The sequence below is a fragment of the Orcinus orca genome, chromosome 1 (assembly GCF_937001465.1).
Source record: "Orcinus orca chromosome 1, mOrcOrc1.1, whole genome shotgun sequence".
NCBI lineage: Eukaryota > Metazoa > Chordata > Mammalia > Artiodactyla > Delphinidae > Orcinus > Orcinus orca.
Genome location: NC_064559.1, coordinates 178,158,532 through 178,183,956, shown reverse-complemented (window position 1 = coordinate 178,183,956; position 25,425 = coordinate 178,158,532). Strand labels below are relative to the sequence as shown.

General features: G+C 38.6%; 1 protein-coding gene across 6 annotated transcripts in view; it reads left to right on the top strand.

Moving 5' to 3' along the window:
- The window catches only part of CCDC30 (coiled-coil domain containing 30), a 169,115-nt gene that overhangs the window by 85,104 nt on the left and 58,586 nt on the right, over positions 1-25,425 (top strand). The window contains exons 7-8 of one of the 6 annotated variants that reach the window (XM_004266716.3): positions 2,560-2,729; positions 24,637-24,880. The exons of the other annotated variants lie outside the window; for them this stretch is intronic. Coding sequence (XP_004266764.3) covers positions 2,560-2,729; positions 24,637-24,880 — 414 coding nt within the window. The remainder of the gene's footprint in view (positions 1-2,559; positions 2,730-24,636; positions 24,881-25,425) is intronic. 6 annotated transcript variants of the gene reach the window in all.

Sequence of the window (25,425 nt, the reverse complement as noted above, 5' to 3'; positions counted from 1 at the left end):
CATTTTTTTTTCCTAGTCCAAGGTCCAATCCAGGACTGTACATTGCATTTCATTGTCACATCTCGAAAGCTCCTTGAATCTGCAACAGTTCCTCATTCTTTGTTGTTCATGACTTTGCTATTTTTGAAGAGTACAAATCATTTATTTTGAAGAATGTCCCTCAATTTGGATTTTTCTCATGTTTCCTCACAATATAATTTAGGTTACATAATTTTGGCAGGAATACTACATAAGTGATGTTATATCCTTCTCAGTGCATTGTATCAGAAGACAAAAGGATATCCTTTTGTTCTATTTACTTTGGGTATGGTACTCTCTGCCAGATTTCTCCACTGTAAAGTTATTCCTGTTCCCTTTGCAATTAATAAATATTTTGTGGGGAGGTACTTTGAGACTATATGTATTCTGTTTCCATCAAAATTTTACTCATTAAAAGTTTCAATTTTGAAGGTTTGATTCTTTAGTTGTATTCCAGTTTCTCTTTAGAACATAGAGTGCTTTAGACTTAAAGGTAGTCTTGCTAAGAGTGGCTTAAAAAAATTGTATTTTATGTATTTACTAAAGCCCCTGTTTTATAGGCTGTGGTTTTATGTGGGCTGGAAAGGGGTGTGTTCATGTAGGCCAGCTTCCTCAGTTTACAGAAACAAACACCAGACTCGGGATATTAAACAACTACCAAGTTGCCTGGTGATTCTCAGCCTAAGCTCTGTCCTCCTTACTCTAGGGCCTCACACGTAAAGTGGAACAGTCAACTGAATACTTTATGGTACTTGAATATGGCTGATTATGAGACTGAGCTATGTAACCAGGATAAAATTTTGGTAGGGAGGAGCCTGTGGAACAGAGTTGGTCCTGTTGCACAGCATCTGTGCCGTGAAAGGTCTTATGATAAAGAGCAAAGCTGCCCACCTACGATATCCACCAACTTTGTCCTGTGAGAATCCAGAATACCTAGAAAGCACTTAGTGTCAAAGTCACCTTCCTCTTCAGAAACCTTCAGCAATTCTCAGTTTGCTAGAACATCAAGTCTAAATTCTGTTTGGCTTTCTTTCCTTCTTAAGAAACTAACATTTACTATTTTTAATGTTTAAATTTTTACAATGACTATAAAAATCAGTGATTAAGTAGCATTTTGGAATCTGTTATCCTGCTTACAAAAATAATGCAAGCTCATTAAGGAAGTTCTTGTCTTTCAGGTCCCTTCATAATCTGATCCCTCCCCCTCAATCTTATTTCCTCGCTCCTCATCTTGTAGCCTCTACTCCAGTAAGACCATCCTCCTCGCTTCTGCACAAATACTCCATACTCAGTTCCACACTATACCTTTGACCATACTGATCATGCTTAAAATATGCTATAGTCTCTTCTTCACCTATCTGTATCTTCCCACCTCCTAAGGTCCAGTGTAAAACCAATCTTCTCCCTGGAGAGGTTATAGTCCCTATAAGATTATATGGATTTATGGGATTATAACCCATATCACACACTGTAATTTTTCTTCAGAAAGTTAAAAAGGCCTAGGAGACCAAAAGGATTCCTTTAAGTAACCTAAATTGATCTTTAGAATTAAATCCATTGTGTTCTTATAATCAAACATAGTAACTATAAAAACTTTGCATTTTCAGAGAGGCTCAGAATGAGAGTCAGGCAGGTTTTTGTCTATCTTCGTGCGATACTTGGAGAGGGATTCATCTTCCATTCTTGGAACTGTCCCCCATCCATCCTTTCTACCGCCTTCTGGAGGCATTCTTTCATTTTATATGAAGATATAAAGAGCAATCTTTGAGGAAAGGAATCTGTTTGTCAAAGAACAAAACAAAACAAAAACCTGAACAAATGTTTTGCCAAACCACACAGCAGAGCAGTGATTCTCAAAGCATCCACTTGCATCAGAATTACCTGGGAGACTTATTTGAAATGCAAATTCCCATTTCCCAGCCCAGACCACTGATCTGAATCTCAGGAGTGGGGTGGCGATGTGAGACCACATTCTTTTAACTCCTCAGGTGACGCTCTTATTCACTAAAGTTTGAGAATCACTACGATAGTCTGGGAGCCCTTATATGTTCACGTGTTTCCAAACCAATAGGAGCAGACTGGAAGAAATATGTTCTCTGTAATGCATAACTAATATTCTTTTTAATGTTTTCTTGCAGTAGTTTATTATTGCTTTTATGAATCAATGAAGTACACTCAAAACTTGAGAACAAAAATATGTGATAATAATGTAAAAGCTCTAATAGAGTATTACATCTTTTTGCTTGTTAAAAGATAGAACGAAACCCTAAACAGCACTCTGGGAAGCCAATCCCAGAGACCAAAAATATCCCCTTTTTTTAAAACCATAGACTTACACACTCTTGTGCCTATGGTAAAAATGTATTAGATTATGTAACAACTACAAATTGTGAAATTGGAATAAGACTTCAATTTGGATGTCAATTTATATTATTTAAACCAATAATTATTTAAGCGTTTAATGGAATCAATACACTTTTTTCACAGGCATGCATAAAAATATTCAAAATAGAATATCTGTCTTTTCACTTAACTTTACAGGTCTTGAAGCTTTCAGAAGAATTTGAGCAATTAAATCATTTTACTGTAGAAAGAAAAACTGCAGCTGCTAATTTAATTACAACTGAAAATATTTGTAAATATCTTGTGTTTAAAGTACCGATTTTGGAAGTAGAGATTCAAAGCCCAAAGGAAGAGAGAGAGGAGCTCTGGTAAATTGAGAAAATCCCATATCACTTTAATTATTTAGGGGGTACATTTTATTTGGCTTGATTATTATAAAAATTTGACATTTATTTCCAAATGATGTGCATAGAAAACTTAGTTCTAAGAACTCCCCAGAAAGTTTGTTTTTTGGTATGTTATTACATTTTTAAACTATTTTTCCTGCTTTTAAAAATAAATACATGCTTTTTTAGAAAATCTGGAAAGCATGGAAAAGTATAAGGAGATTATAATAACCCATAATTCCCCCCAGGGAGAGATGTTAATCTCCTTATTTTTCTTTCTTGTCTTTTTTCTGTATACATACATATATATGTATTTTTTAAATAATTAAGACTATACTTTGCAGAGAGGTTTGTTTTTTGCTATTTTTATTTAACATTATGTCTGATAATTGTTTTGAGAATTTTCTTCCTTCCTTCCTTCCTTCCTTTCTTTTTCTTTCTTTCTTCCTTTTTTGCTGCTGTTGTTAATCTTGCCCTCTAACTCTTGTATTTCTACTTTTCCACCAAAAGTATCTTACACAGAAACTTTTGAGACTTAGACAAATGCATTACTGTGTTTTGGCACAAATACTAATAGATGCAATCAAATTTTGTCTGGGCAAAAACCTAGAAATAGATCATCCAATGGAAACAATAGATGTCAGTTTTTACTTATATACCATATTAAAGGATACCTTCTCAGTGAACTGAGAAAATATTGCCTAGGTGTAGCCAAATTTTTATCTTTGTAAATGTTCTAAAATAGAAGAGATTGTTTTGCCAGTTTGGGGCCCCTGAATTTTATGCCCTCTTAAAAACTGGTTTTAAGTTTAGAGTGAGCTCTAAGTCCAAGATTCGCAGTCATGAAACCTAGTTGCAGAAGTGGGAAGAGATACTGGAGAGATAGTGGAGAACAGGTGTAATAGTTGTCACAGGAGCAAAGAGCCAAGAAGCTAGGTCACAACATACAGGTTTGTTGTATGGGGGAGAAAGTCTAGTTTTGAGCACAAGAATAGTGTTATAGGGCTTTTGAGGGAGATAGTCCAGTAACTCTGCATGAGATGAACTGGAGAGGAAAGACAGACCAGTTAATCTGGATATTCGCCACAAATGAAGAGATAGTAGTCTAGACTAAGTAAGTGTCACTGGAGATGAAATGGCCAATCTGAACGCTTTTCAGAGAAAAATTTGACATTAATAATCAAAGCTGACAAAAATCCACTCAGCTGATTTGGGATAATTGGCAGAGATACTTGCCCCAGGGAGCAAGGCTGTGAATTCATTTGGAGGTGGAGAACCTTGCCATGAAGAAGACACTGGACTTCAAGTAAAGAAGTCCTTGCTGCCACCTGTTTCCATGACTTGGTCCAAACTGCTTCCCATCACTGGGACTGAGAAATGAAGTCTACATATCTGCCATATGTTTTCCTCTGTCCTTTTCTCATAATGTTTCCCTGCTTGCTTATCTTCTGTGCCCTACTTCCCAGCCCCCCTTATCACAGATCCATTACACAATCACATTCAGCAATATATTGCATATCTACCATGTGCCAGGTACTGTAGGTAGATACTGAAGCTACAAAATAAGACACAGGTCCTATCCTTAGGGTCCATATTGCCTGATGGGGGAAGATAAACAGTTAAACAAGGGAGTATTGGATACTATGGGAGCACAAAGGAGGGGTTCTGGTCTAGGCTAATGAACCAAAAAATATTCTTAAAGGAGGTGACAAGTTAAATTGAGTCCTAAAGTATGAGAATTTAAGGGCCAAGGAAAAAGATGGGAGAATAGTTTTCAGGGGAGATAGACATGTGCAAGAAAAAGCCGATTTGTTTGAGGAACTAAAAGTGACCTCAATGCTGCTATAGCCTAGAGTGTGAAGAGAGGAAATGAAGAAGGAGATGATGAAAATGAGGAGGTAGTCAAGGACCTGACCATGAAGGAACATGAATGTCAGCACTAGGGATTTTGGACAATAAGAAACTCCTTCAGGGTTTAGTAACATGGGAGAGACACAAACAGATTTGTGCTTTAGGAAAATCACTCTGCCTGCTGTGTGGAAAGTAGATGATTGGTACCAGAACGAAGGTAGCAAGACCAGTTAGGAGGCTGTTATTGTAATGGTGTTTGTGAGGATGGAATTGAGAGGAGACAGAGTCAACAGGACTCAGGGATTAATGAGTATAGGAAGTGAGGAAGAAGGTACTATAGGCAGAGGTTTGAGTATGAGAACAGGTTAAGGAAGACTTAATTTTCTGGTTTGATGGTGTCAAACCAGAGAGAGGAGTTCAGCTTTTGAGACAGTGACTTCGGAGTGTCTTTGGAATAGCCATGTGTGGATGTTCAACAAACAGTTGGATTTATGAGTTTGGAGGCCTGGGCTGGAGATAAATTTGAGAATCATCAATAAGTAGATGGTAAGATGGATAAGATGTTCCCATATGTTGGTTGATAAAAACACTCAAAGGCAGAAACCTAAGGTAAACCTCTCTATGTGGACAAAAGGAGTGCTCCCAACAGGAAACTGGGACAAAACAGCCAGGGAAGTAGGAGAAAAGTCAGGAGAGTGTGTGTTACAGAAGACAGGCTAAAGAGTATTTCAAGAAGAAAGGAGTAGTCAAGAGTGTCAGGTACTGCCAATGAGTCAAACAAAATAATGGATAAAAAGTGACTGCTGAATTTAGCAACAAGAAGATGGTTGGAGTCTTTAAGAAGAGTAGTTCCAATGAAGGGCAGAAAACAGATTGTTTCCTAGATCCCATCCCATGGGATGGTGAATGGGAGTGAATTGCGGAGGGCGTGAGAGATGAGGATGTGAAAATGGTGAGTGTAGATAACGCTTTCCAAAAAGTTTGTTTGTGAAGAGGAGAAAAGATTATGGAGCCAAGCTAAGAGGAAATTTGTGTATGTTTAAATACTGGTGGGAAAGAGTCCCCAAATGGGCAGGTTTAGGACTCAGAAAATCAGAAAACAGCTAGCCTTAGTGAGGAGGTAGGCCACTTTGTCCATTGTATCGGGAGGAAGAAAGGGAGGATGGACAGAGATCCAAATGGGTTTTTAACTTGACAGGAAACCAAAGGACTTGTTCAATGGTTTTTGTGTCCTCTGTGAAGCAGGAAGCAAAGTCATCTGCTGAAAGTCGGAGAGGAATAGAAATATCAGAGTTTGCAAGAGAGTGAAAAAGTTTGAAATAATCACTGTGGAGAAAGGAAAAGAAATCTGACTGGGGAGAGCTGGAATGGAAAGGAAAGCTGACTGTGGAGGGTCCAGTCAAGGCCAGAGACCCTGAATTTATGTTTAGCAACATTTAGTATAGACATGAGAAGACAGTTGAATTTATCCAGGGTTGAGGTTCTGCCACAAAAATGGAGTGGAAGGAAAATGGGGCAAGAGAATTGAATATTTTATTTGGACAGTGATTAAAATAATGAACTCTGTAGACTCTGCATTGGATAAAGAAGCAAGTAAAGGGAGCTGGACAAGGAATTTAAGGTATTTATGATTGCACTGAGAACAAATTATGTAAAAAGGAAAAGCTGGAATCCAAATGCCTAATTCTAGTATTTCAGAAGAGAAGCAGTTATTGATGATACAACCCTTAGTGTGGTTATGCAAGTAATTGGCAAAGTGGGAGAGATGACAAGGTAACTGGAGATAAGGAGACTGAGGAAGTGAGATGTCAAAGCATTGGTGGGTGATCTATATGGACCTTGGAATCTTCCAGGATAATGGCAGGACTTGGGGTGAAGAAGATGCCAGAATGCTATGAGCCAGAATCTTCAACTGAAGAGAAGTAGGAAGTGTCACAGCACACCTAGCATGGTCCCGTGCACATAGAAGCTGCTCAATAAGCCAAATTGCTTGATTCTTGTAATACATCTCCTCTACTAGATTTTAAGCTCCTTAAGGTAATGGACTATGTCTTGTTTTTCTGCTGTTTATAGTGCTTTTGTTATAGAGAAATGGAATCTTAGAACAGGGGGGACCTGCAGGAGATCATCTGAACTAGTGGTTTTCAAACTTCTACCTTCTAAACTTTGAGCTCTCTGGGGAGAGGGGCTCAGAAACTACCTTGGGAGATGAGGGGAGCCTGATGAGAGGGACTGTGAGCCTTCTCCCAATTCAGCCGAAGATCCACTCTTAGCTGTTTCATATGTGGAGCTCTATGTAAGATGTTACTTCGAGAAAGGGTCCACAGCTGAGATAAGTTTGAGAACCACTTTATTTAGCTAAGTCTTCTCTTTCCACAGAAGAGGTCTCAGACCAAGAGAACAAAAGTGACTCTTTCACTCACAGTCATTCACTTAGCAAGTTATTGGCAGAACTGGGTGAGGTCCCAAGTCTCCTGAGTCAGGAGAAGTTACTACTTTATCTGCTTTGGAAACGGTATAGTCACAAATATCCCAACGGCCAGAAGGTGCTGGAACACTTGGTTTCTAAGTCAGTTGTTGTGAAAAAGAGCTTTATGCAGTTAAAGAATTGCTTGGGACTTTAGTCTCAGTATATGCATAACATGGAGGTGAGATGGGAGGGAGAATGAAACCCCAGTCTGTCTTGTTCTGGACTGTCTCCAGTGTATAGAATAATACCTGACACATAGTAGATACTCAAAAAGTTTTGAATGAATGGAATTCCCACTATTCCCACTATGTACTTGAGGCTGAAGCCAGAGTTGGACTTCCAGTGGCAGCCCCAAACTTACAGAGCTTAGCTGAACTCAGCCTGGGTTTGCTGTATTAGGAAGCTTGGGCCAGAACAGCTGGCAGCTTCCCCTTGATGTTAATGCCTTAATGAGCTTTATTTTTTCTAATATGCTCCCATTTACCATCTCATTGCATCCTTACTATCTTTATCAAGAATTGTTTGATGAATGTTCAAGTTGATTTCCATTTCCAGTTTAATTCGACAGTGAGTTTATATCCATTTCACAAACGTATTTTTGCTCTTCCTCTAAAGAAAGTATTCCTTCCCCAGCCCAATCCATTTAGTGAATAGCTCCTCCATTCACACAGTTGATTAAGCCAAAACTAGGAGTCATCATTGGTTCCTACCCACTTCTAACCCATAAACAACTCCTGTCAGTTCTACGATGAAAATATAAAATATTTAATCTGTCTATTTCTATCTATATTTCCACTGCCACTACCCTACTCCATGACACTGGTATCACTCACTGGGACTATCACAATATCTTCCTAACTGGCTTCCCTGCTTCTATACCTCTTTCCCAGTCCATTCTCTATAGAACAGCCAAAGTGGTCTTTGAAGAATGCAAATTGAATAATATTACTCCCTCTCTTAAAAACCTCTCAATGGGAGACCTTCAAGATGGCAGAAGAGTAAGATGTGGAGATCACCTTCCTCCCCACAAATAAATCAAAAATACATCTACATGTGGAACAACTCCTACAGAACACCTACTGAATGCTGGCAGAAGACCTCAGACTTCCCAAAAGGCAAGAAACTCCCCCACGTACCTGGGTAGGGCAAAAGAAAAAAGAAAAAACAGAGACAAAAGAATAGGGACGGGACCTGCACCTCTGGGACGGAGCTGTGAAGGAGGAAAAGTTTCCACACACTAGGAAACCCCTTCACTGGTGGAGACGGGGTGGGGGGGGTGGCAGGGGGAAGCTTCAGAGTCACGGAGGAGAGCGCAGCAACAGGGGTGCAGAGGGCAAAGCGGAGAGATTCCCACACAGAGGATCGGTGCCGACCAGCACTCACCAGCTGGAGAGGCTTGTCTGCTCACCCGCCAGGGCGGGCAGGGGCTGGGAGCTGAGGCTCAGGCTTTGGAGGTCAGACCCCAGGGAGAGGACTGGGGTTGGCGGCATGAACACAGCCTGAAGGGGGCTAGTGCACCACGGCTAGCCAGGAGGGAGTCCGGGAAAAAGTCTGGACCTGCCCAAGAGGCAAGAGACCATTAAACAATGGGGTTTGCGAGGAGAGGGGATTCAGAACACCGCCTAAACGAGCTCCAGAGACGGGTGCGAGCCACGGATATCAGCGCCGACAGCAGAGATAGGCATGAAACACTAAGGCTGCTGCTGCAGCCACCAAGAAGCCTGTGTGCGAGCACAGGTCACTGTCTACACTGCCCCTCCCGGGAGCCTGTGCAGCCCGCCACTGCCAGGGTCCCGTGAACCAGGGACAACTTCCCTGAGAGAACACACGGTGCGCCTCAGGCTGGTGCAACGTCACGCCAGCCTCTGCCGCTGCAGGCTCGCCCTGCACTCCGTACCCCTCCCTCCCCCCGGCCTGAGTGAGCCAGAGCCCCCTAATCAGCTGCTCCTTTAACCCCGTCCCCTCTGAGCGAAGAATACATGCCCTCAGGTGACCTACACGCAGAGGCGGGGCCAAATCCAAAGCTGAACCTCAGGAGCTGTGTGAACAAAGAAGAGAAAAGGAAATCTCTCCCAGCAGCCTCAGGAGCAGCAGATTAAATCTTCTGTCAACTTGATGTACCCTGCATCTGTGGAATACCTGAATAGACAACAAATCATCCCAAAATTGAGGTGGTGGACTTTGGCAGCAACGATATATTTTTTTTTTCCATTTTCTCTTTTTGTGAGTGTGTATGTGTATGCTTCTTTGTGTGATTTTGTCTGTATAGCTTTGCTTTTACCATTTGTCCCAGGGTTCTGTCTATCTGGTTTTTTCCTTTAGGGTTTTTTTTTAGTATAGTTCTTAGCACTTGATTTCATTGGTGGATTTGTTTTTTAGTTTGGTTGCTCTCTTCTCTCTTTTTTTTTTCTTTTTTGTATTACTCTTTAATTTTTAATAATTTTTATTTTTTATTTTAATAACTTTATTTTATTTTTTATTTATTTCTTTCTTTTTCCCTTTTCTTCTGAGCTGTGTGGCTGACAGGGTCCTGGGGCTCCAAGTGAGTTTCAGGCCTGTGCCTCTGAGGTGGGAGAGCCGAGTATAGGACATTTGTCCACCAGAGACCTCCCAGCTCCGCGTAATACCAAACGGTGAATGCTCTTCCAGAGATCTCCATCTCAACGCTAAGACCCACCTCCACTCAACCACCAGCAAGTTACAGTGCTGGACACCCTATGCCAAACAACTAGCAAGACAGGAACACAACGGCACCCATTAGCAGAGAGCCTACCTAAAATCATAATAAGGTCACAGACACCCCAAAACACACCACCAGACAGGGACCTGCCCACCAGAAACACAAGATCCAGCCTCATCCACCAGAACATAGGCACTAGTCCCCTCCATCAGGAAGCCTACACAACACACTGAACCAACTGTAGCCACTGGTGACAGACACCAAAAACAACAGGAACTACGAACCTGCAGCCTGCAAAAAGGAGACCCCAAACACAGTAAGCTAAGCAAAATGAGAACACAGAGAAACACACAGATGAAGGAGCAAGGTAAAAACCCACCAGACCTAAAAAATGATTCTACCTGAAAAAGAATTCAGAATAATGACAGTAAAAATGATCCAAAATCTTGTAAATAGAATGGAGAAAATACAAGAAACATTTAAAAGGACCTAGAAGAACTAAAGAGCAAACAAACAATGATGAACAACACAATAAATGAAATTAAAAATTCTCTAGAAGGAATCAATAGCAGAATAACTGAGGTGAAGAACAGATAAGTGACCTGGAAGATAAAGTAGTGGAAGTAACTACTGCAGAGCAGAATAAAGAATAAAGAATGAAGAGAATTGAGGACAGTCTCAGGGACCTCTTGGACAGCATTAAATGCACCAACATTCGAATTATAGGGGTACCGGAAGAGGAAGAGAAAAAGAAAGGGACTGAGAAAATATTTGAAGAGATTATAGTTGAAAACTTCCCTAATATGGGAAAGGAAATAGTTAATCAAGTCCAGGAAGCACAGAGAGTCCCATGCCGGACCAATCCAAGGAGAAACACGCCAAGACACATATTAATCAAACTACCAAAAATTAAATACAAAGAAACAATTTTAAAAGCAGCAAGGGAAAAGCAACATATAACATACAAGGGAATCCCCATGAGGTTAACAGCTGATCTTTCAACAGAAGCTCTGCAAGCCAGAAGGGAGTGGCAAGACATATTTAAAGTAATGAAAGGGAAGAACCTACAAGAAAGATTATTCTACCCAGCCAGGATCTCATTCAGATTTGACAGAGAAATTAAAATCTTTACAGACAAGCAAAAGCTAAGAAAATTCAGCACTACCAAACCAGCTCTACAACAAATGCTAAAGGAACTTCTTAAGGCAGGAAACACAAGAGAAGGAAAAGACCTACAATAACAAACCCAAAACAATTAAGAAAATGGGAATAGGAACATACATATTGATAATTACCTTAAATGTAAATGGATTAAATGCTCCAACCAAAAGACGTAGACTGGCTGAATGGATACCAAAAAAGACCCATATATATGCTGTCTACAAAAGACCCACTTCAGACCTAGGGACTCGTACAGACTGAAAGTGAGGGGTTGGAAAAAGATATACCATGCAAATACAAATTAAAAGAAAGCTGGAGTAGCAATTCTCATATTAGACAAAATAGACTTTAAAATAAAGACTATTACAAGAGACAAAGAAGGACACTACATAATGATCAAGGGCTCAATCCAAAAGAAGATATAACAATTGTAAATATTTATGCACCCAACATAGGAGAACCTCAGTACATAAGGCAAATGCTAACAGCCATAAAAGGGGAAATCAACAGTAACACAATCATAGTAGGGGACTTTAACACCCCATTTTCACCAATGGACAGATCATCCAAAATGAAAATAAATAAGGAAACACAAGCTTTAAATGATACACTAAACAAGATGGACTTAATTGATATTTATAGGACATTCCATCCAAAAACAACAGAAAGGGCTTCCCTGGTGGCGCAGTGGTTAAGAATATGCCTGCCAATGCAGGAGACACGGGTTTGAGCCCTGGTCTGGGAAGATCCCATATGCTGTGGAGCAACTAAGCCTGTGCGCCACAACTACTGAGCCTGCACTCTAGAGCCTTCGAGCCACAGCAACTGAAACCCGCGAGCCTAGAGCCCATGCTCCGCAACAAGAGAAGCCACCGCGATAAGAGAAGTCACTGCAATGAGAAGCCCGTGCACCACAACAAAGAGTGGCCCCCGTTCACCACAATGAGAGGAAGTCCGTGCACAGCAATGAAGACCCAACACAGCCAAAAATAAATAAATAAATAAATTTATTTAAAAAAACCAAAAACAAAAACAACAGAATACACTTTCTTCTCAAGTTCTCATGGAACATTCTCCAGGATAAGTCATATCTTGGGTCACAAATCAAGCCTTGGTAAATTTAAGAAAATTGAAATCATATCAAGTATCTTTTCTGATCACAAGGCTATGAGACTAGATATCAATTACAGGAAAAAAATCTGTAAAAATTACAAACACTTGGAGGCTAAACAATACACTACTTAATAACCAAGAGATCGCTGAAGAAATCAAAGGGGAAATCAAGAAATACCTAGAAACAAATGACAATGAAAGCACGATGACCCAAAACCTATGGGATGCAGCAAAAGCAGTTCTAAGAGGGAAGTTTATAGCAATACAGTCCTACCCCAAGAAACAAGAAACATCTCAAATAAACAACCTAACCTTACACCTAAAGCAATTAGAGAAAGAAGAACAAAAATCCCCAAAGTTAGCAGAAGGAAAGAAATCATAAAGACAGAGCAGAAACAAATGAAAAAGAAATGAAGAAAATGATAGCAAACATCAATAAAACTAAAAGCTGGTTCTTTGAGAAGATAAACAAAATTGATAAACCATTAGCCAGACTCATCAAGAAAAAAAGGAGAAGACTCAAATCAATAGAATTAGAAATGAAACAGGAGAGTAAAAACTGACACTGCAGAAATACAAAGGATCATGAGAGATTACTACAAGCAACTATATGCCAATAAAATGGACAACCTAGAAGAAATGGACAAATTCTTAGAGAAGCGCAACCTTCCGAGACTGAACCAGGAAGAAATAGAAAATATAAACAGACCAATCACAAGCACTGAAATTCAGACTGTGATTAAAATCTTCCAACAAACAGAAGCCCAGGATCAGAGGGCTTCACAGGTGAATTCTATCAAACAGTTATAGAAGAGCTAACACCTATCCTTCTCAAACTCTTCCAAAATATAGCAGAGGGAGGAACACTCCCAAACTCATTCTGCGAGGCCACCATCACCCTGATACCAAAACCAGACAAAGATTTCACAAAGAAAGAAAACTACAGGCCAATATCGCTGATGAACAGAGATGCAAAAATCCTGAACAAAATACTAGCAAACAGAATCCAACAGCACATTAAAAGGATCAAGTGGGGTTTATTCCAGGAATGCAAGGATTCTTCAATATACACAAATCAATCAATGTGATACACCATATTAAGAAATTGAAGCCTAAAAATCATATGATCATCTCAATAGATGCAGAAAAAGCTTTCAACAAAATTCAACAGCCATTTATCATAAAACCCCTCCAGAAAGTAGGCATAGAAGGAACTTACCTTAACATAATAAAGGCCATATATGACAAACCCACAGCCAACATCATTCTCAATGGTGAAAAACTGAAACCATTTCCACTAAGATCAGGAGCAAGACAAGTTTGCCCACTCTCACCACGATTATTCAATAGGTTTGGAAGTTTTAGCCACAGCAATTAGAGAAGAAAAAGAAATGCAAATTGGCAAAGAAGAAGTAAAGCTGTCACTGTTTGCAGATAACATACTATATAGAGAGAATCCTAAAGACGCTACCAGAAAACTACTAGAGCTATTCAATGAATTTGGTAAAGTAGCAGCGTACAAAATTAATGCATAGAAATCTGTTGCATTCCTATACACTAATGATGAAAAATCTAGGAATAAACCTACCTAGGAATAAACCTACCTAAGAAGACAAAAGACCTGTATGCAGAAAACTATAAGACACTGATGAAAGAAATTAAAGATGATACAAACAGATGGAGAGATATACCATGTTCTTGGATTGGAAGAAACAACATTGTGAAAACGACTATATTACCCAAAGCAATCTACAGATTCAATGCAATCCCTATCAAACTACCAATGGCATTTATCACAGAACTAGAACAAAAAATTTCACAATTTGTATGGAAACACAAAAGACCCCAAATAGCCAAAGCAATCTTGAGAAAGAAAAACGGAGCTGGAGGAATCAGGCTCCCTGACTTCAGGCTATGCTCCAAAGCTACAGTAATCAAGACAGTATGGTACTGGCACAAAAACAGAAATAAAAACAGAAATATAGATCAGTGCAACAGGATATAAACATATGGTCACCTTATTTTTGATAAAGGAGGCAAGAATATACAATGGAGAAAAGACAGCCTCTTCAATAAGTGGTGCTGGGAAAACTGGACAGCTACATGTAAAAGAATGAATTTAGAACACTCCCTAACACCACACAGAAAAATAAACTCAAATGGATTAAAGACCTAAATGTAAGGCCAAACACTATAAAACTCTTAGAGGAAAACATAGGCAGAATACTCTATGACATAAATCACAGCAAGATCCTTTTTGACCCACCTCGTAGAGAAATAGAAATAAAAACAAAAATAAACAAATGAGACCTAATGAAACTTAAAGCTTTTGCTTGGCAAAGGAAACCATAAACAACACGAAAGGACAACTCTCAGAATGGGAGAAAATATTTGCAAATGAAGCAACTGACAAAGGATTAATGTACAAAATTTCCAAGCAGCTCATGTAGCTCAATATCAAAAAAACAACCCAATCCAAAAATGGGCAGAAGACCTAAATAGACAGTAGATATACAGATTGCCAACAAACACATGAAAGAATGCTGAATATCACTAATCATTACAGAAATGCAAATCAAAACTACAATGAAGTATCACCTCACACCAGTCAGAATGGCCATCATTAAAAAATCTACAAACAATAAATGCTGGAGAGGGTGTGGAGAAAAGGGAACCCTCTTGCACTGTTGGTGGGAATGTAAATTGATACAGCCTCTATGGAGAACAGTATGGAGGTTCCTTAAAAAACTAAAAATAGAACTACCATATGACCCAGCAATCCCACTACTGGGCATATACCCTGAGAAAACCATACTTCAAAAAGAGTCACGTACCCCAATGTTCATTGCAGCTCTGTTTACAATAGCCAGGACATGGAAGCAACCTAAGTGTCCATTGACAGATGAATGGATAAAGAAGATGTGGCACATATATCCAATAGAATGTTACTCAGCCATAAAAAGAAATGAAATTGAGTTATTTGTAGTGAGGTAGATGGACCTAGAGTCTGTCATACAGAGTGAAGTAAGTCAGAAAGAGAAAAACAAATACTGTATTGCTAACACATATGTATGAAATCTAAAGAAAAAAAATGTTTATGAAGAACCTAGGGGCAGAACAGGAATAAAGACTCAGATATTGAGGCTGGACTTGAGGACATGGAGAGGGGGAAGGGTAAGCTGGGACAAAGTGAGAGAGTGGCATGGACTTTTATATACCAGCAAATGTAAAATAGATAGCTAGTAAGAAGCAGTCGCATAACGCAGGGAGATCAGCTCAGTACTTTGTGACCACCTAGAGGGGTGGGTTAGGGAGGGTGGGAGGGAGATGCAAGAGGGAGGAGATATGGGGATATATGTACATGTATAGCTGAATCACTTTTTTATAAAGCAGAAACTAACACACCATTGTAAAGCAATTATACTCCAATAAAGATGTTAAAAAACAAAACAAAAAAACCTCTGAATGGCTTCTTATTGCACTTAAAATCCAAACCTTTACCATGACCTCTAATGCCCTCGGCAACTTGGCCTCTGCCTGCCTCTCCAATTTCATCATTGTACCATTGATGTACAATGTCTTGTGTATCATACAGTCTTTCAGATCCTCTAACCCTTCAAGCACTTTCCCTCTTTAGGAACTTTGTACTGAAAAGTTCCCTTGTCCAGGATGCTCCTCCGCCGGCTTTCCATGTGGCTAACTCCTTCCTACCTTTTCAGAGAGACAATCAGTAAGTGCCACGTTAGGGAAAATCCTACATCCTGCTCTAGCATGTCACCTTGTTTAGAGGTGACTTATCATGATCTGTAATTATCTTGTTTACTTGTTTATTGTTTGTCCTCATATTCCTCCTCTGTGTGTTCTATGAGAGCATGGACCTGGCTGTCGTGGTCAACATTGAGTCCTTAGTGCATAGAACAGTGCTTGGCATATAAGTGATATTTGGTAAATATTTGTTGAATTAATTAACATTTTTTTCCCTTTCCTCTCTGAAAACAGAGTGCTATCACTAGCCACTCTTCTGTTCTACTAAGCTTTAGTTTTAATTGTACATTGTCCTTGTAGGTTATCAAAATGCCTTCACATTTTACTTCTTAAGATCCCAGAAATCTTATGAGTAGGGCAAGGCCACTTTACAAATGAAGAGACTGAGACTCTGAGAGATTTTGCCTTGTCAAACGTTGCATAAATAATCGGTGGAAGATCCAGGACGAGAACCCATGGCTTCTACTATTATAGTCTCTTTCTTGAATCTCTGTACAGGTTAAGACTGCTATGTATCTGGGTTACTAGAAAAGGAACAGAATAATCATGCTGCTAGGCACCTCCTACTAGTTGAAGACTGGTGACAATTACAAAATTATAGAATGATATAAAAATAACAGAGGGGGTGAGTTTCAGTCAGAACTCAGTAAATAAAGATTAAGAGCTACGTTAGAGGGGAGAAGAAATTGGAGAGTCATGGTGGGTTCTGTAGTCCATAAGGTGTAGGTATACTGACTGCAGGGCGTGTTCTCAGTTCCATGTTATTTTTGGCTGGTAGTCTACTTTTGCCCATGCAACTTTTACATTATTATTATTATTATCATCATATAAAATTAATAATAAAGTAATACATAGTTATATGTATTACTTTTAAAAATCTGTTCAGTTTGCCTTTGGTTTCTAAGTCACATTTTCTCTTATACCTTTTGAAAGGATAAAGCCTGTTCTTTTTGGAGAGCATTTATTTTAATGAATTTCATCCTAATATATTAAGATCACTTTAAATTAATTTACTACATTCTAAAGTATTGCTAATTCTCCTTAATTAACTAATTTATGTGAATGCAGTTCATTTATCCAGACCATTAGTAAAGATGTAAAATGGCATTAGCCCAGGATTATCCCCTGGAGAGCCCTGCTCATCATTCCCTCCAAGCCAAAGGAGACTCACTGACTGCCCTACTCTAAATATGGGTTTACAGGTACATCTCATTTACCCACCTAAGAGGAGGACCGTTTAAACTATGGAAACATAATGAAGGCTACTTCTCTTCTCCTATGACTACATGGCCACTATGCAACTATAGGAGGAAATTATATTAGGTCTGGCTAAATTTACTCTTTATGAAGTAATTCAACCCTCTAATTGTGACAAATCAAGCACCTTCATAGATATTAAACTTACATGACCAGTTTATAGATTTTTCATTTTTTAAAGTAAACTTTTAATTTTTGATGTAATTGTAGATCCACATACAGTTATAAAAAATAATAGAGATCCCATGTATCATTTACTGGTTTTCCCCCATGGTAACCTCTTGTAAAACTGTGGTATCATAACCTGGATATTGACATGGATACAGTCAAGATACAGAACATTTCCATCACCACAAGGATTCCTCATGTTGCCCTTTTATAGCCACCCCCACTTCCTTCCCTCTTCACTCCCTCCTGAACCCCTGGCGCCGTTCTATTCTAACTAGTCTATTCTCCATTTCTAAAAGTTTTTCATTTCAATAATGTTATATAAATGTATCCATACAATAAGTAACATTTTAGGGTTGACTTTTTTCACTTAACATAATTCTCTGGAGATTCATCTAGGTTATTATGAGTATCAGTAGTTGGATACTTTTCATTGCTGAGTAGTATTACATGGTATGGATATACCACAGGTTTTTTTTTAACCATTCATCCATTGAAGGATACCTGGGTTATTTCCAGTTCTGGCTATTATGAATAAAGCTGCTGTAAATATTCAAGCTTTTATGTGAACATAATTATTCATTTCTCTGGGACAAATCCCCAGGAGTCCAATTTTGGGTAACCTGGTACTTGCATATTTAATTTTAGTTAGTTGTGTTTTGTTGTTTTTTTTAAGAAATTGCCAAACTGTTTTCCAGAGTGACTGTATCATTTTACTTTCCCACCAGCAGTGTATGAGTGATCCATACACTGTATCCTCTCTAGGATATGATCCATCTCTGTATCCTCACTAGCATTTGGTGTTATCGCTTTTAATATCTTTTGCCTATTTTCTAATTGGATTTGTTTTTTAATGTTAAATTTTGAGAGTTCTTTATAAAGTCTAGATACTTGTCCTTTGTCGGCTCTGTGACTTGCAAGTATTTTTCCCAGTCTATAGCTTGTCTTTTCATCCTCTTAACAAGGTTTTCTCAGAGCAAAAAAACATTTAATTTTGATGAGGTATCAATTTTTCCTTTTATGGATCATACTTTTGATGTTAAATCTAAGAATTAGTTGCTCAACCTTAAATCTTGAATATTTTCTCCTATGTTTCATAGTTTTGCATTTAAGCCCATGCTCTGAGTTAATTTTTGTATGCGGTATGAAACTTAGATAGGATTCTCTTTTTTCGCCTATAGATATTCAATTGTTTTAGCATCATTTCTTGAAAAGGCTGTCTTTCTTCCATTGAATTGCTTTTGCACCTTTGACACAAATGACTTAGGCATTGTGAGTTTCTGCTTCTGGGTTCTCTAATTCTATTCCACTGATCTATGTGTCTATCCACTAACGTCATACAATCTTGACTGCTGTAGCTGTATAATACAGTTTTGAAATTGGATAGACTGATTCCACTTTATTCTTTTTCAAAATTGTTTAGCTATCTAGTTCCTTTGCCTTTACATATAATGTTAGAATAATCTTGTCTGTAGCTACAAAAAATCTTGCTGGAATTTTGATACGAATTGTTTTAAATCTGTATATAAATTTAGGGAGAATTGACATCTTTTCCTATGTAGACTCCTCCAATCCATGGACACAGTATGTCCTACATTTATTTAGATATTCTTTTATTTCTTTCACCAGCATATTATAGTTTTCAGCAGACAAGACCTATACATGTTTTGTTGATATACACTTAAGTATTTCATTTTTCTGAGCAATTATAAATGGTATTGTATTTTAAATTTCAGTGTCTATGTGTTCATGGCTAATATACGGAAATACAATTATTTATCTTGCATCCTGTGACCTTTCTGAACTTGCTTATTTGTTCTAGGCTCTTTTTTTTTTTTAATGTTTCTTGGGATTTTCTACATAGACAATCATATCATCTGAAAATCATGCGATTTCAGATTCTTTCATCTTTTCCAATCTGTATGCCTTTTACTTCCTTTTTTGTCTAATTGCACTAGCTAGAACTTCCAGCAATATGTTGAATAAAACTAATGAATGTGAACATCTCTATCTTGTTTCCAATCTTATCAGGAAGTCTTTCAGTTTTCATCATTAATACAATGTTAGCTGTTTAGTTTTTGTCAAATTGAAGAAGTTTCTCTCTATTTCTGTTTTTCTAAGGTTTTATCATAAATGAGTGTCACATTTTATCAAACGGTTTTTCAGTATCAACTGATATAGCTGATTTTCTCTCTAGTTGCTCTATCAATTTTTGAGAGGGTTGTTGAAGTCTCCAACTATAATTGTGGATTTGTCTATTTCTCCTTTCAGTTATTCAGTTTTTACTCCAAATACTTTACAGCTCTGTTGTTTGGTGCATACACATTTAGGATTGCTATGTCTTCTTGGTGAATTGACCCTTTTATCATTATATAACATCCCTCTCTTTTTCTTTCTTTTAATTTTCTTATTTCTGAAGTCTACTTTATCAGATATTAATATAGATTCTCTTGCTTTATTTTTATTAATATTTGCATGATATGTCTTTTTCATCCATTTTTGCCTTCAACCTGCTTATATTATTATATTTGAAATGAGTTTTTGTAAACGGCATCTAGTTAGGTCTTGTTTTTTAAGCCACTCTGCCAATCTCTGTCTTTTGATTGCTGTGTTTGGCCAAATTACCATTAATGTAATTATTGGTATATTAGAACTTAAGTTTGCTGTTTTAAAAATATTTATTTATTTGGCTGCATCGGGTCTTAGTTGCAGCATGCGGGATCGTTGTTGCAGCAAGTGGGATCTTTCGTTGCGGCGTGTGGGCTTCTCTCTACTTGTGGTGTGTGGACTCTAGAGCTTGCGGGCTCAATATCCCCGCAGCACCTGGGATCTTAGTTCCCCAACCAGGGATCGCACCTGCATCCTCTGCATTGGAAAGTGGATTCTTAACCACTGGACCACCAGGGAAGTCCCAGTTTGCTATTTTTTCATTTTTGATTTGCTATTTGTTCTCTCTGTTATTTGTGTCTGTTTTCTGCCTTCCTGTGGATTATATGAACACTTTCTAATAATGCCATTTTGATTCTTCTGTAATGTTTTTGAGTGTGCTTCTTTTTATAGCTTTACAGTGGTTGCTCTAGGCATTACTTTTTACACACACACACACACACACACACACACATTTTACCAGTTAGAATGAAATGTAGAAACCTTACCTCCCTTTATGTCCCTTTACCCTCCCCAATTTATAATACAGTTTGTCTTAAAATTTTTCTCTACACACATTTAGAACCACATCAAACAGTACTATATATATATATATATATATTTTTTTTTTTTTTTTTTTTTTTTTTTTTTTTGCGGTACGCAGACCTCTCACTATTGTGGCCTCTCCTGTTGCGGAGCACAGGCTCCGGCTGCGCAGGCTCAGCGGCCATGGCTCACGGGCCCAGCCGCTCCACGGCATGAGGATCTTCCTGGACCGGGGCACGAACCCGTGTCCCCTGCATCAGCAGGCGGACTCTCAACCACTGCTCCACCAGGGAAGCCCCAGACAGTACTATATTTTTGCTTCAACCATCATACAGAATTTAGGAAACTCAAAAGGAGAAGAAAAATGTATTTATCCAGATTTTTACTCTTTCTGTCCTTCCTTCCTGATGTTCCAGTATGCCTCCTTTTATCATTTCCTATGTGTATAGAGAATTTCCTTTAGCCATTCTTTTAGAGTAGTTCTGCTAGTGGCAGTTTCTCTTGATTTTTCTTCATCTGTGAACGTCTTGATTTCCTCTTCATTCCTGAAGAATATTTTCACTGGGTATAGGACTCTGGATTGACAGTTCTTTTCTTTCAGCATATGAAAAATGTTATGCCACTTCCTTCTGATCTCTGTAGTTTCTGATGAGAAGTCAGCTGTCATTTGAATTGTTTTTCCCTTTCTGTAATGTAGTGTTTCTCTCTTGTTGCTTTCAAGGTTTTTTTATTTGTCTTTAGTTTTCAGAAATTTGACTATGATGTTTTTTGGTATGGTTTTCTTTAGGTTTATCCTGTTTGGAGCTCACTTACCTTCTTGAATCTGTATGTTTATGTCTTCTGGGAAGGTTGTAGCCATTATTTCTTCATGTACTTTTTCTGTCCTGCCTATTCTCCTTTCCTTCCAGGATCCATAACAAAAGCATTAGATCTTTTATTATAGCCCCACAGTTCCCAGAGGCAGTGTTTTTTGGTTTTTTTCCTTTTTCCCCAGTCTATTTTCTCTCTGTTTTTCAGACTGGGTAATTTCTATTCTTCTGTCTTCAGGCTCACTGATTCTTTTCTCAGTCCCCTCCATTCTGCTGCAGATTCTATCCATTGAGTTTTAAAATTCTGGTTATTGTATTTTTCAATTCTAAAATTTCCATTTGGTTCTTTCTTATATCTTCTATTTCTTTGCTGAGACTTTCTAGTTCTGAGACTTTCTATTTTTTCTTTTGTTTCAAATGTGTTCATAATTGCTCATTGAATTATTCTTATGATGTCTGATTTCAAATATTTGTTAAATAATTCTGTCATCATGATTTTGTCATCTAATTGTTGCCTTTTCTCATTCAAGTTGAGGTTCCTGGTTCTTGGTATGATGAGTAATTTTAGATTGAAATCTGAATATTTGGGGTATTATGTTATGAAACTCTTGGTCTTGTTTTAACTTTCTATTTAGCTGGCTTCTTGTGATACCACTCTGGCAGGGTATGTGGAGGGGGGTGCTGTCTACCCCAGATTGGGGTAGAAGTCCAGGTTCCCCACTCAGCATCCATGGACACCCAGGGAAAGAGGGGCTCCTCATTACTGCTGGTCATGGTGGGAGTTCCTACTCCCCACTAGGTCTCTGCTTGGACTGCTCTGACTGTGATGGTGAAGGATGCCTTGTTACTGCTCTCTACTTGGCCTCCATGATATCATGAGCAGGGCAGCGGTAAAAGTCCTGACTCTCCACTAGGCCTCCTCTGAAACTACCCCAGTAAAGAGAACGGTATCTCCTTACTGCCAGGTGGGGGTGGAAGTCCAGACTCCCCATGTCTGGTACTGCCTGGCAGGGATGAAAGTCCCTCCTCCCCACTGGCCTCTGACACTACCCGCAGCAGGGGAGTTGTGCCTCATTTTCCTGGTGAAAGTGGAAGTGTGGGCTCCCAGCTTGACCTGTGCTGACATGAGTGGGGTGGAGCCACAGTTTTTTCTATGGCGTTTGGCTGGAATAAAGTGGGTAATGTCTGAAAGTTTTCTTTCTTGCTTGGTTGTCCTTTTCTTGGTTCTCCGTATAGAGTAAAAAGCCTTTTGTCTATGCTTCTTGGTGTTGTCTAGCTTGCCAGCTTCTTCAGCTTTAAGTCTAGGATATATGAGGCTACAAGAAAACCTAGGAAACCACAACCATGTGGTTCTTCAGGTCCTGAGTTACCTAGCTGATCTGACTTCTTTCTACCTTTCAGAGTCTTCTTATGTTTGTTTTACATATAATGTCCAGGGGTTTTAGTTGTACTTGGTAGGAGAAAGAGGGAAAAGTATGTCTACTTTATCTTCCTGAATGCAGAAGTCAGTTTTCCCATTTAAAAAAAATAATAGGTGTATGTTTGCATTTTCCCAGTCTTCAGGTATACCTAGCTTCCATTGGGAGTAGGAAAAGGAAAAGAGTTTATGGAGGATGAAAAGAATCGTTATTTTATCAGAAATTTATTTTTAAAGCATTTTACTTTTTATCTCATGTTTTTAATCATTTAAATATATTACCTCTAAAAAACTGCTGAGTTCAAAATAAAATATTTAATTCTTTTTTATACAGTGTTAAAGGAATTTTAAAAGGGAAAAAACTCCATAGACACAATTTTTCCTGTGTTCCTTTCCAGTTTTTTCTATATTTACATTTCCCATAGTATGTGTTATGTTTATACACATATATATACATATATTTTATTTATTGTTCCACCATTTTACTTTAATAAGTATTTAATGTTGATGAATACCACTTTCAAGTTGGTTTATCTTTAATCCTCTTAGCCATTTCTGTGTCTCCATTTAATCACTATTTTGAATACCATGGTTCTGAGCATTATTATACAATCAGATTTTTTCTTCTTGTCAGTTATTTTATTTCAGTAAATTCATTGGTATGCAATTATTCAGTCAAAAGATCTGAACACTTTTATGGCTCTTCATCCGTATTGCCAAACTGCCTTCTTGAAGAATTTGAACACCAACTATAATTTGTGAAGCATCCTGTGCTAGGCCCCACAGTACCTGAAACAAATTTAAGATTAAGGGAATAAAAATAAAATAAGCATACTTGTGTTCACTCTCCTTTTCATTCATACTCTCTAACTGTGAAAGGTACATTCCCTCCCCTTGGCTTCTATGGCTCACAGCCTTTTAGTTTTCCTCCTCCCTCTCTGGCTTCTGAGTCTCCTCTTCAGGCCTCTTCCCTCTGCTTGTTCCTCACAAGTCTTTAGGCTTCTGTCCAGAATGATCCTCCTCCTCTTACTTTCCCGCTTCTCCCTGGCTCATCTTATCTAATCCCAAGGTTTCTGCTCACATTCCTCTGTATGTGTGTCTTCACCCCAGGCATGTCTCCAGTCTAGACCTATATTCCCCCTTCTTGGGCTACCATCCACTTGCCCATTTGCCCCAGTCAGAAATCCAGGTGTCACTCATTATTCCTTTTTCTCCCTCACCTGCGACATCCAGCAAATGACGGATCCTATCAATATTGTCTTCTAAATATCTCTAGAATCCATTCCTCCTTTCCATCCCCACCATCCTATTCTAGTCACTGTTGTTTAGTACGCAGATCACAACAATCTCTCAACTGGTTTCCCTGCCACACAGATTACAAATGATGTTTCTAAAGCACACTCTCTCTTTTGCCTCTGGGCTTTTACCTATCTTATTTATTAAGTCATCCAACAACCCATCCTCCAACATATACACACACGAGCAAGTATGCACACATCCCTACCTTCACATTTGCCTAGCTTGTGCGTACTCATCCATCAGGCCTCAGATTACTTACTACTAACTTAATATAATCACTTGTTAACTTATCCTTATTTTTCACTAAATTGTAAGCTCCTTAGGGACAGGGATTATGTCCTATTGTAGCCCTAGTGCCTGCCAAAGTGCCTGGTGCTTACTGAGTGATTTTTAAAAAATCTTTATAAGCTGTATCTACCCAATGTCATACTAAAAGTTGAAAAAAGTGAAAAACTCACTTAAACTGGTTGTTTGTCTATACCTGTAGACAAAAATCTATGATGGGTCATTTCCCTGAATATGAGTAAAAACGATAGGACTCATTTGTTTTTAAAGTTTATTTCCAAGAATAAGATAACTGCTCTGCTATAGAATTCAAGTTGAAAATCTTGCTCACAGCACATTCTTTACTGGTAGATATTTTCCCTCCATATTCTACTAGTATAATGAGCATTTTGATAGTCTTTTGTTATTATATTTGTGCTAAGTCCTGAATTAGGAGAAAGTAAGCAGAAGGAAATTCCAGAGGAGGCAGTAAAGGAGGGCACTTTTCCAAGAGAGGGACAGAAGGAGGAGGACTCACAGCAGAAACAAGATATGAAATGTGAAGAACAGCAGTTGACCTTGAAGCCTGAGGAAGTCGTGAGGCTCAGAGAAGGGCTGAGCTGTATGAATCAGAGCCTCCTTCAGTCTCAGAGCTCTGGGGATAGCTCAGATGACAGTAGCGTCCAGGTAGGTGTTATATAAACATGTGGTCTGACTGGCTCCATTTCCTCTGATCAGCTGTGGTTAGAGGCTTAATTTTTATATCACTATTAACGTATATTTGTTGAGCAATATCATAACCATGGCCCGAATGTTAATAAAGTAGCAACCAAAATCTCAGCTAAGCCCATCAGTTGATACATTTTATTACAAAGTGTTCTTAGGCTTCTTCTCGGCTCAGCAGGAAGGAATGCTGATTGACTGTCAGTGTCTGCCCTGGGCAGGTGGGACAGAGAATGGCAGGATTTGTGCCACATTTTCTGTTCCTGGTACCTATAGCCTCAATATACAAAATACATTGTTTGCGGGGGAAAAGGCCACAGACTTGGAATTGTTTTCAATATGGCTATTGCTATTTGCTAGAAATGTGCCTGCAAGAGAAATGAAAGGGGTGACTACACCTCAGTTCTTTTACCTCAATTTTGTTGGTTACCTCTTGTACAAATTAAGATTTCCCTACACACACTTTTCTAGGAATTATTTTGAGATCCATAGAGGGAGGCTTTGTACTC